We start from the raw sequence: 20,681 nt of genomic DNA, 5'->3' as shown, positions 1-20,681 counted from the left end.
ATAACGGTTCCCAAATGCCAAATCCAAAAGTCCTTCATCAGGAGGCACCGTCTCAGCCCTAACAGACTAGGGAAAACTAGACGTAAAAAAAAAAAAAAAAAAAAAAGTACTATTTTTCCTTAATTTTTCTCAATTTTCTATTACTGCTACTACTACTACTACTACTACTACTACTACTACTACTACTACTACTACTACTACTACTACTACTGCTGCTGCTACTACTACTACTGCTACTACTATTCCCTACAAGATCTCTCTCTCTCTCTCTCTCTCTCTCTCTCTCTCTCTCTCTCTCTCTCTCTCTCTCAAACACACACACACAGTAGTTGTAGAGGTTTTCAAGGGTGTTTTTTACAGTTCTAGTGACATTAATATCATATCTACATTACTAATAGGAGAAATACGCATTTAAAAGGCTGTAATTGAAGTAACAGTTTTTTTAAGGGTGTTTTTACAGTTCTAGTGACAGATCTACAACATTTCTACATTATTAACTGGAAAACATCCTTGGTTTGTGGCTTTGCGGCTTTGAGAAACAGTCGTGGAGAGAGAGAGAGAGAGAGAGAGAGAGAGAGAGAAGCATTTTAGTTGAGCCTGTACTGCCCTCGTTCGTTTTTGCGGCTGTGACACGGTGCCGCAGTGAGTGAAGTTTTCATTCATAATCATGTAGCGGGTGTGGAATGGGGAAAATGAAGTGAGGAAATAAGTATATTTATATTATTTTACGTATTATTTAATAACATGTCAACTTTTGTGTGTGTTAGTGTGTGTTTGTGAGTGTGGTTGAAGCAGTCACAGGTGGCGCTGGGTGGCTGGTTGGCTTGCGGCTGGCTGGCTACAGTGTTTTGGTCAGCACTAGTCAGACTTGTCCCACACACTCTATAAAGCAGTAAAAACATGTGTCTGGGTGGCTGGTTGGCTTGCGGCTAGCTGGCTACAGTGTTTTGGTCAGCACTAGTCAGTCTTGTCCTACACACTCTATTAACCAGTGTTTCCATATTCCCGGCACCTTCTCCCTGCATCGAGCACCGCCAAGCAGCATCAGAGAGGCACGAGTACGCAAGGTGAGTCCAGTGGTGCCAGCATCCCCTCGGTCAGCCTTACTGCAACTCTCTCCTCCCTGTAGTGTCTTCTCGTTTATTTAGGTTTTATTATTCGTTTTTTAGGTATTTTTTTTGAGGTTATTGATTTATTTTTAGGTTTTGTTTACATCTGAGTGAAAATAGTTGGAGATTTATGGAAATACTAAAAGTTCGTCAATATGTAAACAAGCTGTCAGCTGAGATACAGGTGGGGCGTCAGTATTTTCAGTCATTATTTGCTTCGTCTCTCACTTATTATAAGCCTAACATGTCACAAGATGGAGCCACATGCCTAGCCTTCATATCCGCTGGTCAGATGTATCCGTCATTGCCTGGTTTTGTTGTCATGAAGAAATAATTAAGGTAATAAGGCGGCTGGCTCCCCGGCTGAGGTCGCTGCCGAGGGCCGCCATGATGGCTTGCTGCCTGTTCCAGCTTGTGGGTTCCAATATTTTTTTTCATTTTTCGGAATGACTTTATTTGACTTGTATAGTAAGATTTTATGGATTCTAAAACTATTTTGTTGCTTTTGAAGTGTTTTTCTTGCTTCAGTTAAGTAAATGTGCTGAATTTGCTGTTGTTTTTTGCGTAAATAAAGGGCGGTTTATACGGTGATATTTACCCAACACGAGTGTCGGCTTTTTTATTTGAGGGTTTAATGAAGATTTTATTGCTTTAAAAAATCGTTTATGATATTTGAAGTGTTTTGCGTCCCTGTTGAGTTAAGTATGTGGACTTTGAATAGGCTTACGGTCCCGTTAAAAGTGGTAATTTTGTCATTTTTTAGTTTCCTTATTTCTTTGTTTTAGTTTGTAAGTGAGTTTGCATTGTTTGAAAAAATAGTTTAGATTTTTTTAAGTGTTTTTTTACCAGAGTAAAGTGAGATGAATGGAGTTTTCAATGTTTTTTATGGTGTCAAAAGTTACAACACTTTTTCCATATTTCATATAATATTTCTTTATAACTGCTCAAGCTAGAGATGTTTTTATATTGTGAATATTAATTAAAGTAATTGTCAAGTTAGAATATATAATGCATTCAAGCCTAGCTTCATTTTTTCTAGGGGTCAATTTTAAAATGAAATACGTTACGTACGTATGGCAGCGGGGCGGCGGCAGGTGGGTTGTGACGTCATCAGGGACTTGTGGGTGGGGGGCTTGGTGCTCCGTCTGCTCCTGTGTCTCCTCAATATTTACTATTTACCGTAATTTCTAATGTTTTCTGGGTGTTTCCAGCTGTTTCCAAACTCAGGTATGTAGGTAGTTGTAGTAGTAGGAGAAAAATAGAGAAATGGAGGAGGAGGAGGAAAAGTAAGGAGAAATGGAAGAGGAGGCATAACAGGTAAATAGGAAGAAGACTTACTTTCCCTTCCTGCCCTGCCTTTCTGTGTAATATTTTTTTGTGTTTTGGATGTTATAATGTGTTTTGGGTGTTTTAAGTGTGTTTTGGGTGTATTTAGGAGTGCTATGAGGTGTTTTAAGTGTATTTTGGTGGTGTTTAGGTGTGTTTAGAATGTGTGCTTGCTGTTATCTGTGTTTTGGGTGAATTTAGGGTGTTTTAAGTGTGGCTTAGGATATTTTTTTAGCTGTATTTTACATATTTTTAGTCTTGTGGGGTGTTTTGAGTATATTGTGGAGTATTTTGGTGTGTTTTGGGTGTATTTGGGGGTATGTTGAGATTTTATTGATTTTTTTTGGGGGGTTTATTTTGGGTGTTTTAAGTGTTTTGGGTGTATTTGAGTATGTGTGGTGTGTGTTGGGTGCGTTTTGGGCGTATTCTATGGTGTTGTGATTTTTTTTTTTGGTGTGTTTGAATGAGTTTTAGGGTGTTTTGAGTGTGCTTTGGATGTTTTGAGTGGGTGAGTTTTGTGGGTAATTTGGGAGTGTTTTGAGTGTGTTTTAGGTGTTTTGAGCGTGTTTGGGTGAGTTTTATGGGTATTGTAGGGTGTTTTGGATGTGTATTGGATGCTTTCAACGTGTTTTGGTTGTGTTGGATGAGTTTTGTGGGTATATCAGGGTGTTTTCAGTGTTTTTTTTAATGTTCTTAGCATGATTTGTGTGTGTTTGGGTGAGTCTTTTTGGGTATTTTGTGGTGATGTAGGGTGTTTTGAGTGTTTTGGATGATTAGAACGTGTTTTGGGTGTTGGGTTTTGGGAGAGTGCTTTGGTGGCGGTGTGTACAAGTGGCTTTGCCTTGCTCTCTGAGTTTTCTCTGAGTTTTGTGGTTCATTTTCTCTTGCCTGTGTGCTGAAATACCCTGAAAATGGTGATGAGCGTATGTGGTTCATGCGAGGAGAGTGTGGCGAACAGGCAAAGGGCTGTAGCATGCGAGAGATGCATGGCCTGGTTCCATGTAGCCTGTGTGGGCATGAGGGAGGCCAACATGAAGGCGCTGGGGTTCAAGCTTCTGGTGTTCCTCTGCAGGGAATGCCTGAGCAAGAACCTCAATGAATGGAGGAACTAGGATGAAGAAAAAGAAGAGAGAGTGGAGCAGAGCACCCAGACAGAAAACCTGATGAAAGAGGCAGAAGCACAGACGACAAAGACTGAAGAGAGAAAAGACCAGCAAGAAGTGGTGGAAGTGGCCAGAACAGACAGACGCCCAAGGAAGAAGAGAATGGGAATCAAGAAAGCCCCAGTACGTGTCATTGGAGACAGCATGGTAAGGAAGACTCCCGACTTTGTGAGAAAGGAAATTGAGTGCACCAGCATGGGAGGTGCTAAGATCCAAGACGTCAAGAGGAAAGTCAAGGAAGAAGTGCAAGAAATGGAAGAGAGAAGCCTGCTAGTTGTCCAAGGAGGAGGCAACAACTTAGTAGAGGCAGGTGCTGAAGACACAGTAAAGGAAGGAAACACTGGGAGGAGGCGTAGCCCTACTCTACAAGAAAGAAAAAGGACTGAAAGTAGAGGAGATTGATGTGGGGGAGTGTACAAGTAGTGAGGATGTGCTTGCAGTAAGAATGGAATGCATGGATGGTCATGGCAGACCAGAGAAGGTGGTACTGGTGGTAGTGTACATGACTGTCATGGGTGAAAGAGCAGAGAGGGAAAATAGGAGGAAGTATGACATACTTAAGAAAGTTGTGAGAGAGCATGGAGAGGAGAGAGTGCTAATTATGGGTGACATGAATGCACATGTGGGAATACTGGGGGAACAGGTGAACAGGAATGGTGAAATGCTTGGAGAGTTTGTTGATGAACTGGAGCTGGAAAATCTGAATGTTACTTTGGCTGAGGGGCGTGTGACTTGGAGTGCAAGAGAACAGGAATTGGCAATTGACTACATGTTGGTGAATGGAAGAATGCGTGAAATTGTGTCGTACATGTGGATAGATGAGGATGGTTTGGTTGATATTGTGTCCGATCACAACATGCTGGTTGTGGAGTGCTTGATGCAGGGTGGGAATGAAGTGAAAGTGGCAAGTAAGAAAAAGAAGTGGAGATTGAGAGATGTAGGGTGGGAGAACTTTCAGGTTGATCTGAGTGAGAGAAGCTGGGACGACGAAAGTGTGCATGACGTGGAGCATCTGAATGAGAAACTGGTTGAGGATGTGAGGGGTGCTGCTGAGAACCAGATAGGGTTTGTGAGAGTAGGTAGAAGAAAGAATGTATGTAAACCATGGTGGAATGATGAAATCAGAGCAGCTAGGAAGGAGCAAAAGAGAATGAGTAGACAGTGTAGAAGGCTGAGGAAAAAGAGGCATGAAAGCGATGAGGCAGAGAATGAGTATCAGAATGCATGGGCAGTGTATGTGAAGCAGCAGCGGTTGACAAGACGAATGATAATGAATGTTTAAGTGAAGAGTGAAAGGAGAGTGATTCAATCTTTAAGGGAGAAAGGTATGGAAGGTGGCCGTGAATGGTACAAGTTCATGAGAGGTGAGAATATGTCAGGCAGTGTTGGTATGGAGAGTCTAAAAGTGGAGGGTGTAGTTATAACAGAGAAGGACAGAATCAGGGAGGCAATCAAAGGGTTCTGGGAAGAAGTAGGTGGGGTAGGTGAGATGTTTAGTGTGAGAGAAGGATGTGTAACACTGGAAAGGAAGAATGCAGATGAACTGGATGAAAGAATCAGTAGGGATGAAGTGGAAAGTTGTGTGAGAAGAATGGCAGAAGAATGGCAAGGCAGCAGGTCCAGATGATATACCCTATGAGTTCTACAAGAATGGTGGGGAGGTAGTGATAGACAGAATGACTGAGTTATTCAACCGAGTGTGGGATGAAGAGAGAGTGCCAAGAAAGTGGAATGAGAGCCGAGTGTGTCTGTTGCATAAGGGAGGATTTAAGAGTAGGAATGAGCTGAACAACTACAGGCCAATTGCATTAGTGAATACAATAGGTAAAGTTTTCAGTGCTGTGTTGAATGAGAGACTGTGTAAATGGATTGAGAGAGCTGCAGTGCTGGGTGAAGAACAGAATGGTTTTCGTAGGGACAGGAGGGCTGAGGACAATATGTTTGTGGTGAATGAAATGATTGAGAAGAAAAAGAAGGATGGGGGTAAATTGTACCTAGGTTTTTTTTGGGTATAGAGAAAGCTTATGATAGAGTGAACAGAGAAATGTTAGGTAGAGTCTTAGAAAAGATTGGATTGAGTGCAAAGATAGTTAACATAGTGCAAAGTATGTAGGTGGACACAAGAGCTAGATACGGGCTAGGAGACATAGAAACAGACTGGATGAAGAGTGAGAGAGGAGTTAGGCAGGGCTGTATATTGTCACCAACCCTTTTTAGCCTGTATACCGAGGAGCTAGCAGCCAGGATGAGAAGAATGAATGTAGGGGTAAGTGTGGGGAATGATAAAGTATGTGTGCTCCTTTATGCAGATGATGTAGTTGTTATGAGTGAATCGGCAGATGAGCTTCAAAGTTTGTTGGATGTAGTGGATGGCTATGGTAAAGACTTTGGAGTAAGGTTTAGCAGTGAGAAAAGCAAAGTAATGATTGTGAATAGGTCAGAGGATGAAAGTAATGTGGTATAGAGACTTGGAGAGAATGAGTTGAGACAGGTGCAAGAATACAAGTACTTAGGGATGTGGATGAGTCCTAGTGGGTGTGCAGAGGCAAAGAATGAAAAGATAAGTATGGTAAACCAGTGGGTAGGTCGATTGGGAAGCGCGACAAGGATGAGAGCAAGTAAGTATGATGTGTTGAGAGAAGTGTGGAAGAGTGTGGCTGTGCCATGTATAATGTATGGTATGGATGTGATTGCATGGAATGAAAGTGAAATTGATAAGTTAGAAGTGGGCCAGAATAGAGTAGCAAGGATGGCACTGAGTGCACCGAGGTGCACAGCAGTTGAAGCCTTGAGAGGTGACATGGGAAGGAGCACCTTCAGAGAAAGACTCACAAAAGCCACACTTAGGTACAAGATTAGGCTTGAGAGAATGGATGATGCAAGAATAGCAAGGAAGGTGTACCTGTGGAATGAAAGTGGAAGCAAATGGAGGAAGAGATGCATGAGAATGACAGACAGGAATGGATTGCAAGTTGTGTGGGCGATAAGAATGGCTGGCAGGAATCAAAATGAGCGTGAATGGGTGGTAACAAGAGGAGGCAGAGTGGGAGCCGAATGGGATGTGAGAAAATGGAAGAATGAGATAGACAAAGAAGTGAAATGTGTGGGACTGAATGAATGGAAGAATGAAATGGAAAGAAAGAAGACCCTGGAATGGTACAAGGAGAAAGAGGCCCCGAGGTATGAAAGGTGGTATGATGGAAGCCTGGGCGGTGATCTCTTCAAAGCGAGGGCACAGTGTGTGTATGGATGTGAATGCAAGGAGTTACAGGTGGTCTGAGTCCCGCAGCAAAGTGTGCCAGATGTGTGACATGGGAGAGGATGAGACGGTGGAACATGTGGTGCTGGAGTGTGTGAAGTATGCCAGAGACAGGAATGAGATGATGCAAGTGATACTGACTGAGTTAGGGCATGATAGGAATGAAAGAGTGGAGAAGACAGGAAAGGAATGGATGGTGTTGCTGGGACTGTGTAGAGAGGCGAATGAAAGGATGATTGAGGCGGTGAAAGAGTTTCTGGAGAGAATGTGGCGTGCCAGGTGTATGAACAATTAGGATAGAGGATGCTGTTCGTTTCTCTTTTTTTCCCCTTCTACAGGAGTTGCCGATCCAAAGGCCTGGCTCAGGAGTGATCCTGTGCCACCTGTACCATCAAGATCAAGATCAAGATGTCAGTCAGAGTGTCCGTGCCCCTATGTATTTCCCTTCTACTGCCCCTGTGTGTGGTGTACTGTACGGGAGGTACCGTGTGTTGACCTTCGGATTGATGTGGTAGGGGAGTAAGGCAGCACAAGGGATGAAGACAAGGGTTGGGGAAGATGACGAACAGCGGAAAATTTGACGCCTTGACCAAACAGCTAATCACTCATCTGCTGGGCTTTAAGGTGATTTAAACTTATGTCATTGTAGAATAGTTTTAATCAAGGCTAGTTTAGGTCAGTTGGTAAAATCCTGTTATGCTAATCCAGGTTAGGTTACGTTATTTGGCAAATCATGGGTGTCATATAAGGTGACAAACGGTTATGACCACTTTTTATTTCTGGTATTATGGAAATAACCTCAACTTACTAATTTCCAGTGTCCATTTGCTTCTGGACAAGAATTTTTTTTTTTTAAATTGATGTACTCCATGAAGAGTAAATCTTATCAATAGCGGCTTCTTATGTATTCTATTGCCACCCCTCACCAGAGTTTGGCAAGTTTGGAGATCTGTTGGTGGGAAAGAGAGGCTATATGGTGAGGGAGGCAAAAATAGGCCAAATTTGGGAAACCTCCAAGAAGAGGAGAAAATACCAGTTTGAAAAATCTCTAAAACATAATTAATAAACAGGGAGTATCTACCACCCCCCCCATACCCCCACTATGCAATCCTAACTTTTTGAAGTCACTGGCTTTGGTTATTAAGGGGTCTCTACCTCCTATCCCCCACTACACTATCTTAACTGGTAAGATTGCAATTTTCCCATTCTCAATCTCCAATAAACATGGGGACCTGATGGAAAAGTAGGGTTAAAGAGTTGGGGAGTCTCAATTAGCCAATTTGGACATTCACGAGAAAAGTCTAAGGATGAGATACCATATTTTGAAGACAGGGGAACTTTCTAGCCTAATCTAACTTTACCTAACCTAACCTGACCTAACATTAATGGGGGGTTCCATGGATCCCCCTTAAGGACACTAACCTAACTAGGGGTGAGGAGGGGCTTTTTGCCCTCCCTCTGGATACCCCCTTAAGAACAGTAACCTAACCTAACCTAACCAGTGGTTTTCACCCCCTTTCACCATACAAATCAAGCTAACTGCCTTGCTTAAAAAAACAAATACCAGTGCTATTATTGATTTCCATCAGGTGTTGGTTAATACCATTTCTGTCTCTTGAACTGTGTTCTACCAGATAAAACTATTCTTGTAACAATTATACCAGTTATATTATTCTGTGAATTAATCCCTGGAGCTCTGACTTATTTTTTATGACACATCTGACAGGAGGATGAAGAAAACTTCATTCGGAGTGAGCAGTTTGTGTTGTCCAACCTGCTGTACCACCACTGCCTGGCAGTGAACAGTCATGCTGTGCGACGCTCCATCGATGGCCTAGCTCTCAAGTTTACCGTCCATGGCCAGCACCAGCGCGCTGCTCGCCTCAAGGATCTCACGCACAAGTTTCTGGCCTCTCCAATCTTTAAGGACCATCATGAGGTATGACATAATATTGTGTGCAAGAATCAGAATATAACAAAGATATTACATGTTCAGTAATTCATTCTCTTTATTAATTTAATTAATTAATTAATTAATTAATTAAATTTATTAATTATATATATATATATATATATATATATATATATATATATATATATATATATATATATATATATATATATATATATATATATATATATATATATATATATATATATATATATATATATATATATATATATATATATACATATATATATTTTTTTATTTATTTTTTTAATAACATAATATTGTACTGTTTTCAGAAGAATTACCAATTCTTATCCCTTCTTCTTTCACCTTTTCCCACCATCTTTTCCTTTCTTTGTTTTCTAATACCCTTTCTCTTTCTGAATAAGAATATATATGAATAAAGAAAATATTATAATAGACAAGGCATTATACAGTATTATGATTTCAGAAATTTCTTAATCAGCCCATTTATATTGTTGAAATCAACTAAATTTCATATGGATGTCATGAGTTAAATATCACCTGCATGAAAGAAAAGTGACTGTGTTACATTATCACAGACAGACCTTGAGTGGTCCCTGCTGTCTCTGCTGCTGCACCTGAGCAACAGCCCCACCCAGGTGCCTCTAGAGGAGGGGGAGGTACAGCTGCCACAGACACCGCTAGATGAGGGCAGACAGGAGGAGCTGGACTGGGCAGCCTACCTAAGGGAGGATGACCCAGACTATGTGCTTGGGCCTGAGGAGCCCCTCTCTGTAAGCATTGTGACTTTGTGTGGTCACAGGAGCATGAAACCCATGGCTTCTGGACACCACAACCCATATGGCACATTTTAGATATAGCAGATACAAAGACATTTTTATTATAAGGGAGACCACAGTGAATAGTAATTAGCCCATACAACCCTGTGCTATTTGGGGCTCTTTTTCACCTCAATCCCAACCCCCCAGTCAATTCTTTTTGTTGCAGAAATAAATCTGAAATTATCTAAAACTAAGGGATAAAGGTACAATAACACTCATCTTATCTCATTTTTGCCTCTATGGAGATGGAGCACATTATGGTGTGTCCTCTGGTCCAGCGGCCAGCCTCCCTTATATTTCACACCACTCTGACACTATATTATTCTTGTTTTAGTGTTGTTTGTAAGTAGTATGATTGTCTCTTTGACTACATACATGCACAGCCAAGTAAGATTTATTGGAATAACTAAATATCTTCTATTTCTGTGTGTAAATTTATACCATACGTAGCACAATGTGACAACAGTAATGTACAGCATGTTTAACTTGGGACAACTTTTGAAGGATTGGTCAGATGATGATGACTGTGAGGGCTGTGCTGGCAAGGATCCCCCTGGAGAGCAGCTATACACACACAGCTCCACTCCACCTTCCCTTCCTGAGGATCCTCTCACTGCAAAGCCTCCACTGCCGGGCCTCAAAACTCTGGAGCAGCTGCATCGTGCCAAGTCATGGTTGTCAGCTAAGACCCACCTGCAGTACTGGGGACCGAAACAACCACAGGAACTGCCTGCCTCTGACCACCCCATGGCCAATATTGCCAAGCTTTGGTGAGTATGGAAGTAAGAACAACTGTGGTACAAGTTGATATTGTGGGAATGATGGCCATAGTCAGAAGAAGAATGAGTGGAGTATAACATGCCTAGATGAAATTAAAAGATTCTTCTGACATGATTATTCCTTTGTGGGATGTCTTAGAAACAAGTGTGAGTAGATAGATAAATATATATTATCAATACTAGTTACATGAATAACAATAATATATATATATATATATATATATATATATATATATATATATATATATATATATATATATATATATATATATATATATATATATATATATATATATATATATATATGACTCTTGGTATCAAGTGGCTGTTCTGACTTTGTTTAATTGAAATGTACACATAACTGGATGGTAAAGGTGAAGTAATTCCTGTGGATGTTCTGCAGTGAAGGTGGCAGTGGTATCCACAGGCAGTGCCAGCAGCTGAGTGAGTGGGCAGTGATGAGGGAGGTGGTATGGAGCCTCATGTGTCCTGTGTCGTCACATGTGTTCGTCACCAACCAGAAGGGGCAGTTCAGTGTGAGGAGAGGCATCACCCTGTCCAGCCTCACTCCTGTAAGTCTTGCACCATCTGTTGCTTGGGATTACTTGGCACAATTTACATAAGTACTTTATTGAATTAGTTCTCATAATATAAAGTCGAAAATTTTTGCGGATCATGGGATATATGCAATATAAAATAATCTACCTGCATATAAAGTATATCTACATGAAAATTCAATAAGAGGCTTGTTATGGAATAGTGCCTGTATTAATGAATATAGCATCACTCACTGATGTTATTATTTTAGGATGAATCTCTAGTCCTTTAGTATCCTGACGAAAAAAAATTCTGAGTGTTGGATTGGTGTGTCTTGACAGGCATTGTGTTTTCTCCAGTTCCCCTGAATGGAAACTTGGCTCTGTTCCTTAATTATATTTAGTTTGAATAGATTTTTTTTTTGTTTCCTCCCTTTGCTTGGATGTCACATTTCATGTGCTGTGAAGGGCTAGTTGGAAAAACAAAGTTCCTTTACGTCTTTTATTTTCTCCATTCCCATTTGGCAGGCAGCATCTAGAAGCATGCTGGAGTATGTTTGTGAGCCTCTGATGCACCTGCATGTGCTTGATGCCTTCATGCACAACCATAAAACCCCACGCTTGGAGCCCCCAACCCCCTTCACTGTGCTGGCCTATGCCTCTGGGCTGTGGCACTGGAGACAGGCCTTCCACCACCACCTGAAGGGCTTGGAGGATGCCATCAAAGACCAGGGTGAGTGTGCCTAGTGTTGAGCATCACACTGATTATGTAAGGGATTCATGACATTCAGTATTAATGAGGTTTCTGTCAGTGTCCCACCAGGCTCTAAGAAATTAATTATTTTGATTAATTTCTGTTTATGCATGTAAATTAAGATACATTGCTTTTTTCATTGATTGGAAATTGTGAACTAAATTCATAAACCAAATTTTACCTGTAATGGAATGATTGGACACTCAAGAGAAATGTTCAAGGTAGCAAAGGTTGAAATATGGAAAACTATTTTATTAATTTTGTGTTCTTATGTTACTAAAAAGAAAAGTTCTGTTTTTTTGCAGAAAGTACACACACCCTGCTTTGGCTGGAGGGGGAGCTGCTCCCTTGGCTACGCACTCTAGCTGTCCTGTTTGGTGTCCACATGAAGGCCTTTGCTCTGCCACCTGAGGCCAGTCCCAGGACTGTGGCCATGAGGTAAGGGACAGAAGCTGTGAAATGGAAGGCCAGGTTGAATTTATCCACTGTATTGTGCTGTAGGAATGTGACTCGCAGTTTGTAGATGATTACCATATGAAGAACTGTAAAACATAGGATTTAGGTGGTTGTGTGGTCCATCTTGTGGTGATCTGAAGAATATAAGAAAGTAAGGGAAGCTGCAAGAAGCCATCAGACATACACATGGCAGTCCTTGTATGAAACATACCTACCTATCCCCATCCATAAATTTGTCTAATCCTTTAAAGCACCCAAATGACTCAGCACTAACAACCTGATTACTGAATCATTCCATTCATCTACCACTCTATTTGAGAACCATTTCCTTCCTATCTCTTATTTGTATCTAATCTTTTTGGGCTTGAACACATTATTTCATATTCTATCCCAATTACTGAATGTTAGAATTTTGCTAGTGTCATTCTTGTTATATCCTGCATACCACTTAAAGATCTTTTACACCCTAATCTGTACTGACAGGTTGCTGGGAAGTCTGTGTGAGAGTGTGGAGGGAGCAGGCGAAGCAGGAGTGCGGGGTGTACTGCTGAGGCTGCTGCTGCATACCTTGCGCTCTTACCTGTCCATCATGCACTCCTGGCTGATGCATGGCTCTCTCCTTGACCATGCCCAGGAGTTCATTGTTCACAGGTAAAGCTTGTGGTTTTGTTTTTGGTGTTTTATTTTTTTATCCATTTAAAGTTCAAAAAAGAAATTACCAATATGTTAAAGGTTTCTTCTTCCTTTATTTTTTGTATTGAAAGTGAAAAGTACATGTGAAAAATAGTTTGTACAATGTTTATGCTATAACTGGATCTCATAGCCTATATATATTTAAAGTTATGTTAAAGTTAGGTTAATTATGATTTCAAGCACACAGGAATTTGATTAAAGCCATTGATCCCCTGGAAAATGCAGATTAGGATACATTATAGGGCTTTAAAATGTAATCTGGCAAAAGGCCCAAAATGTGCCAGAACCAACCCTTTCTCAATCAGTAGTGTTTGTTATGTGAGGATCTGCAAGTCTTCATCTTGTCACTGCTAGGTTCTTAATAATTTTTTTCACTGTTTCAGACATTCAGTGTTAAAGTTTACAGTCTTCATAAATTTTGTTTTTTGAAAGGATATGGAATTCTCTTTATTTTCACATTTTTACTCTTATGATTTGTCTAGATATGTGTAGTTCTCAGATCTCATGAACATTCTTCCCTTGGTCCAACAGAGATGAGTCAGTGACAGTTTATGATGAAAGGTTCTGGCACAAAGCTTTCATTTTGAGCTTTGAGAATGATGACCTGAATCAGAACAGAGACACGAGAAATCCTGTGTAAGTATCCTTTTCAAAAATTTGTATAGAAGATTTCATGAGTGGAGAAAAGTGCTTGCTTGTGTGATGAAGCCACTGTTAAAAAAAAATTAGGTTCATGTAGAGGAGGAAATAGTAGACACCTATTAAAATAATTACTCACAGTGAGGTCTCAAGCACTGGGCCAGGGGGTGCTGTGAACCTTTCTGTGACCCATCTGTGACCTCCCTGAACATTTCCCATGTGTCTCACAATGTAAGGGGGCAATCACAGCTCTACATGCACTCATTTAAACTGACCTGGTGGCTGATTATTGTTTATGTGCTGTGATGTTTGTGTATGAAGCAGGAACAAATCTATGATTACTTATTACTTATTTTTGCTCAACAGAATGGCAATAATGAAGATTCTGTCTCCCTTGCTGGCCATCCTGACATCTGTTGGCAAGTCACAGGAGCTTCTGGCTGCCTTGGGTGCCCCACCAGTGGCCTTGCAGAGCCACCTTAAGGGCCACACTGGTGAGTGGACTCACCAGTGCCATAAACAACACACGAGGTGTCCCATTCCCACTTTGAAAGCTGCACTCAGATCAAAATGTGTAGTTCTTTTTTTCTCTCCTTTTCTCTTTCTCTCAACAGGAACTTGTCCTGAGGACACCTTATAATGAGGGATGCTTCACATTTTCCTCTTTAACATTCACTGATAAGTCATGTTAGTCACCCAAAGAGCTCCTTGCAAAGGAGATTGCTAGAGGGAGTCAGTCTCCTCTGTACAGGAATAAAGTCATGCATTCATTTGTCCATAGTATTATCTAATTTTGTCATGATATACACTAATATATATATATATATATATATATATATATATATATATATATATATATATATATATATATATATATATATACTATTCAATATTTCAGTATAATTTCCCTTCAGTGTAAGTGAAACATCAGTCAGGAACTCACTTGTAAGCATACAACCCTTAAAGTGACAAACTTCCTTCTTTGTACTTACTGAACAGATTGTTCTCTGGAGGAGGTGGTTGTCAGATACATCAAAGGCACAGTGTGTAGTCCCCCCAAAGAGAGTGAAAGAGAGCTGCCAGAAGACAGTGAGAGGGGACAGGAGGACAGCACCAAGGGAAAGGTGAAGGAGAGTGCTGCCAGGAACAGCACCGTGCTGGCGTCCGAATATGGCGGACTGGATCCTCTGATGTGGGCTGCCTTCAATGAGACACCACAGGATAACTCAGTGAAGGAAACTCAGCTTAATGTGGACCATATAGCCAGGTGTTTGTGTGTGTGTGTGTGTGTGTGTGTGTGTGTGTGCATGCACGCATGCACGCATGCGTGCATGCGTGCACACACGTATGTGTTGATTTATGTTACATGCTTTGAGGCATATTATTGTAAGGTTAATTTGAATTACATTCCATTAAGCTAACTACAATTGGGGAAGATTTAAAAGCTTTTCGTCTCGTCATACTCTGTCAGTGTTGCATCTCTTGCTCTCTTTCATTGTTATTTCCATGGTTATTTTTCTTCTGAACTTGCTAACTGCATGTCTCTCCCCTGGTTAACTTAAGTAATGCAAGAGTTAACCTTTTATTACCTTCAGTCTTTCATCCTGTTCATTTGCAAGCTATAGAAGTCTGCTGTACTTTTTGGAGGGAATGAGAGGGAAAAGTATATTTTTTATCAGTTTAAAACAGTAATTCGTACAATTCTAAATTTAGTTGAAAGATTAAACTCATATTTTTCCAAGCTATAGTGAATTTTTTTTTTCTGTCTCCAAGTTATGCAAAGTATAAGTTTACTCTTTTTTTCCTTGAAGATGCTTGAGAGGTTTTTACAAATCTGATGCACCATGACTAAATCAGGGCCCTGGTTCCATTGTGACAGGACAGTTCAGGTCACTTGGGCCTTGGTGATCATGCTGGCTTGGCTGGTAACCTGACAGCTTGTCCTTATGAATGTCATACCGGAGATTTTCTAGGCAAATTGTAAATCAAATTTTCATAACTTGAGATTTGCCTGCATTTTGGTGCTACAACACCACATCCCCTCTTAACAGCCTGATTGAAGAGATCGGGGACATCCCCACTGGTGTGTCAGTGGTGTTCCTCCTCACCTCTGCCCTCCAGCCCTTGGTGCGGAGGCGGCAGGAGGAGCTGAGTACTAAGCTGACCCGGGTACTTCTGGAGGAGCACCAGCTTGCCATCCACTGCCAGGTCGTGCGCTCTGTACTGCTCATGGAAGCTGGGGATGTCATGCATGAATTTTACTCACACCTCTTTTCCAAGGTGAGTGCAGAGTTTAGTGGAAGTTTGGAAAAAAAAATAATGTTAAAGAGTCATGTTTCTGTTTTCCTAAGAATTTTGGGAGGTTTTATCTAATTTTCCCCTTAAACAATCTGCTCATGCATTCACATCAATCATTTACTAATAGAGAACTGCCATTTTGTCATGCAATACCTGGATATCTCTACTATAGTCACAGTCAGTAGTTAATTAAGGTGCTGCACTCACTTTCACTGTGTTTATCACTTCCCTTCAGTTTTATGTCCTGTGATCTGTTGAAAATCTATCAGTATCTAGTTTTCAAGGGAATTTCCAGTAGCTTATAGGATTTAAAACCATGGAAAGATGCAAAACAGTTAAAGTGAGTATCAGTAGATAAGAATTTTAAGATAAAGCAACTCAGAACACAGTGAGTGGGATAAAGTAAATGACTTGGGACTGACTTTATTTGTCCTGACTAGGACTGAAATGAGTAATAGAGTCCTCCTTCACAGATGGACGCTGGTGGTGAGGGAATTGACAGCATTAGCCTGACTCTCCTCCTGCAGTACTGTGTTGCTCGCCTCTATCCTGATCTTGCCCAGTTCTTCTCAGTTTCCCTCCTGCTGCAGAGGAACGCAGAAGAACAAGCCTCAGATAGCAGTCAGCCCAGCTTGGTGAAGAGTGACAGAGTCTTGCCGATTGAGGAACATGAGAGGCTGGGCAAAAGGACTCAAAAGATACATGACTCAAAACACTTCCAAAAGAGTGCTTCTTCAAAGATGTCTTTAACGAGGGCTGGGGTACCTGAATTACAGATCTGTTACCAGGTTAGGAGAGGCTTTGTTTCTATGAAATTAAAACAGTTACATATATGAAATTAAAACAGTTACATATATACTACCTTACATAACTGTTACTGAGACGTTTTCTCTCTGCCAGGCACCATGGCCAGCCAATCTGTTGCTAACGGAACCTGTCTTGAAGAAATTCAACAAGCTGTTCAACTTTAGTCTGAGCCTCAAGAGAGTTACAAATGGCTTAGAAAGACTCAAGTTCAAAGGCATGTTACTCACTCATATTTTTCAGATGCTTGGCCTTAAATTTCAATAGTTGTATGTGAAAGCTGAAACATGTGAGCAAAAGTGGCAGAAAGTTGAAGGATAAAAACACGCTTCTCTATATTGTTATTCATGCCTAAGGTTATGGCTGTAGAAAGTAATCATGCCATATATATATATATATATATATATATATATATATATATATATATATATATATATATATATATATATATATATATATGTATATATGTGTGTGTGTGTGTGTGTGTATATATATATATATATATATATATATATATATATATATATATATATATATATATATATATATATATATATATATGATATTTTAGGTAGTTGAATGCTTGTTTCATGTTTGTTGTTTCCCTAACAGTTGTTTTGTTTTTATTGTCCTGCACAATAGCCAGTCATCAAGATTAACCAGTAGGTGTTTTCCCAGAACTAAGCAGCTGGAATTTAATCCTGGGTCATGAGGCTGAAGAGAGTAGCACAGAGGGCCCCCAGATGCCCCTGCAGTCTCGCCTTCACCGACTACAGCTGCTCCGCCAGTGGCTGCTCTGCTTCTCCCGGGAGCTGCACGACCACTTTGCCAACACTGCCTTCTTGCCTTTCTATCAGGCAGTGGAGCAGCTCATCCTGGCAGCACCTTCACTCAACACTATTATTACAGGTGATGGCACACATCCAGATGAAGAAATTGTTTTATGGAATTTAATGTATATTTGGCATTGTGGTCAGATTTTGAAGTCATCCATTTACTCCTTTGCATTATTCTGATTTCCTTCCTTCTGCTTGTTCTCAAGTGTCTCAAGTATCTGATATGTAGGAAATCACTGCCTACATATTTGTTTAATTTTTTTGCAGAGCACGAAAAGCTGCTCAACAAAATTTCCTCTGAATGTCTGATGGGCAGAGATGAAAAAATACTTCCTTTACAAGTAGTATTGAACAAGGTAATGTAGGTGTTGTAGCTTTATATACATTCATTTTGTTATGTTATATTCATATGTTAACCTTCCCACACATTGTGCAACACCTGAGTCCTCTAGAAGTTTTCAATTCAGGGAGTCCTCAGTTTACAATGGTCTCAACTTCCACTATTCTGTGGTTACTACACTGGCAGTGCTTGTCCCTGTATGCTCCCCTTTGCTGTTTTTTATTTATTTTATTTTTTTACTGGTTTATTTAATAATTTTCATTTACTACATGTCCTCCATTTGTTTTCTGGTACAAATGTAGTAATTATGTTTTTATGTTCTATATTATGAATTTACAGTACTACAGCATTAGCATAAGTGGGCAACATACTGTAGGTGGTTACTTAGGCTGGCTTCAACCTATGCCAAAAATCAGCTTAAGATGGGGCATGGGAATAGAACTCTGTTGTAACTCATGGACATCCTTGTAAATATAATAGGAAAGAGGATAGTTGAGAAATGCTCACACAAAGAGAGACGATGAGAAACAAGCCTAAACTTTTAACATATATAGTTCTAGAATTGCAAAATTAACCCTGTCACAACTCCAGTATCTTTCCCATATACAGCAAAAAAGATGTAGGAAGTAGTATGAAGAGGTTTAAAAGACTCAGAACTTGTATATTACCACTCTTCTAATATGAGTATTGTCTGCAGGTGTTCTGGCTCACACAGCAACTCAGTCACCTGTGGCTGGGAGATGTGAGTAGGGTGAATGTTGAGGAGATCACCAATCTGGAAACTCACTATGCTCAGGTGCATCGCTACCTGGTGAACTTCCTCACCACGCTGGTGTCCCACAGCTTTTCTCCTCATTGTGAGTGTTGTGATCAGTCCCAAGACTCTCTCTCTCTCTCTCTCTCTCTCTCTCTCTCTCTCTCTCTCTCTCTCTCTCTCTCTCTCTCTCTCTCTCTCTCTCTCTCTCTCTCTCTCTCTCTCTCTCTCTCTCTCTCTCTCTCTCTCTCTCTCTCTCTCTCCTAATTATATAGCTGTTAACCATTTCATAGATAAGATAATGAGTTTACTTTGAAGGAAAATTAATGATGCAAGTAATGATGACTAATAATGTCTAATGCTGAAGTCTGTTCAAGAGATTTGGGGTTTAAATAGATCGCATGATCACTTATATATCTTTCCCACAGTGGAGGGACTGACACGCACACTGGTAGACACTGTGCCTCTGCTCACCCATCAGTAGTTAGCCACTCAGCAGGTCATGAGAAGGAAGAGTAACAAGGTGAGTTACAGCAGAGAAAGATTCATACATTTGTAAAATGCATAAGTTACTTTATGCAGGAGCACCTGGTCTTCAAAAGGGGGGGACATTATAGCAGATACTTGTATGTTGACTACAACAAAGTTAATTAATTCATTTTTTTTTTTATTTATTTATTTTTTTCCTTTGCATGTATAGCCTATATAATACCTTTAGGCTTTATTCATAGATACTGATCTTATTGGACTATTACCTTTTGGTGGCACAGGCAGGATTTTGATTGGCACCTAATTTTGCTCAAGCTGCCCCCCAATGCTCTCTGATGCACTCACTATTGAAGATTGAGTATATGGCAGCACGTGGGTATTCCTAGGTTACTCATGCCATGCTATTTTTGTTAATGACTTAATTTTGATAAGTTTGGCTTTCCAACTGCACAAATTAACATATAATAAATAGCGTCTGTGATGTGTGTTACTACATGATTTTGGTGAAAAAGACAAACTGACCATGAGCTCACAGTCAATTTAGATTCCAGCTTTTAGTATATAATACCAGCTGAAAAGTGGGGGGTGGAATATTTCATACATTGTCTCCCCCTTTAAAAAAGTGGAGGGGTCATGTAACCCTGACCCCCCTAACCCAATGATGCCCATGGCTTTATGTTATATATTGCTTTACCAATACTGTAATGAATTATAAATTTTATTTATAGTGAACATTTCTTCCTTGGCAGATTTGAGATGGCTGTGGGTGACGTGTCCTTGGTAGGATGAAGCATTCTCAGTGTCACCAAGAGATAGCCACTATCTCCTCTAAAACTGGAGTTAATGATCTTGTTGCATGTCAGGCCTGGGCTAAATACAATAAATTTTTGTCTATCCAAAGTACTAAATAAATGTGATTATTTTGTATCTCAGACATTTTCTTATATACATATTATGTAGATTGCAGTTACAATTGTAGAAGCAAGCTTGGGAGATCACACTGAGAACACTTGAGATGTGCATTCATGAGGAAATGTAAATTTTTATTAACTAAACTGATGTCTAATGAGTGTACTTTTGTTGAAACTAATTATGCTTCTTCCTTATACAGTCCATGAGAATTGGTTTCTTTGTGGCTGTGAAACTTTGCAAACTCAGTTCTCTCTGGAGCTGCTGCTGGATGGTGCAGAGTGAGACATCTTACAGTAGTGAGGGATGCATTTTCTTCAGTTCTGATGTGGTTAGCCAAGGAGTTTTTATGCTTCAGTCTTCTTTTCCTAGCCATTATCAGATTTGTGTTTGTACTCCAGTAGAATGTCAGGTGGTAGGTATTGAGGTGTTGCCAACACTTTTGTGATAGTTGACGTGGCACATCCAGTGTTCTTGTATATTTTTTGCCACTAGGCAATTATCTTAACCTTTTCATCCCTTGAGCTATGCAATCTTAGGATGATGAGGGTGATCAGAGAATAAATAATAAATAAAAAGTGGAAAAGGAGGTCGTGTAAGGTACAAATGGCATGCTTCTGGGCTGGCACTGCTGGGTGTTGTAGTGTTTTCATGCTAATACTGATGAAAATATCAAGTGTTTAAAATGCCTCATGTGAAGAAAGAAAAAAAAAATTGTACTGATTTGCAGGTAATTTTTACATAGAACGGTCTGATGAAAGTTGCATAATGAAGTTGTTT

The 20,681-nt window shown here is 40.2% G+C and overlaps 1 protein-coding gene across 1 annotated transcript; it reads left to right on the top strand.

Moving 5' to 3' along the window:
* The first annotated feature begins 798 nt into the window (after nucleotides 1-798).
* Nucleotides 799-19,919, top strand: LOC135110602 (gamma-tubulin complex component 5-like). The gene is made up of 20 exons (XM_064023091.1): nucleotides 799-1,067; nucleotides 7,196-7,481; nucleotides 8,584-8,796; nucleotides 9,372-9,566; nucleotides 10,119-10,384; nucleotides 10,797-10,965; nucleotides 11,458-11,662; nucleotides 11,989-12,121; nucleotides 12,623-12,790; nucleotides 13,364-13,468; nucleotides 13,838-13,965; nucleotides 14,471-14,738; nucleotides 15,523-15,751; nucleotides 16,243-16,557; nucleotides 16,670-16,790; nucleotides 17,252-17,482; nucleotides 17,677-17,765; nucleotides 18,447-18,606; nucleotides 18,932-19,026; nucleotides 19,742-19,919. The coding sequence occupies exons 2-19, from the start codon at nucleotides 7,416-7,418 to the stop codon at nucleotides 18,985-18,987; spliced, it is 3,117 nt and encodes a 1,038-aa protein (XP_063879161.1). The 5' UTR covers nucleotides 799-1,067; nucleotides 7,196-7,415; the 3' UTR covers nucleotides 18,988-19,026; nucleotides 19,742-19,919.
* The last annotated feature ends 762 nt before the right edge of the window (nucleotides 19,920-20,681 follow it).

Source organism: Scylla paramamosain, chromosome 20, assembly GCF_035594125.1.
Source record: "Scylla paramamosain isolate STU-SP2022 chromosome 20, ASM3559412v1, whole genome shotgun sequence".
Classification (NCBI taxonomy): Eukaryota; Metazoa; Arthropoda; class Malacostraca; order Decapoda; family Portunidae; genus Scylla; species Scylla paramamosain.
Note: the sequence above shows the minus strand (reverse complement) of the source record. Positions and strands in the feature narration are given on the sequence as shown.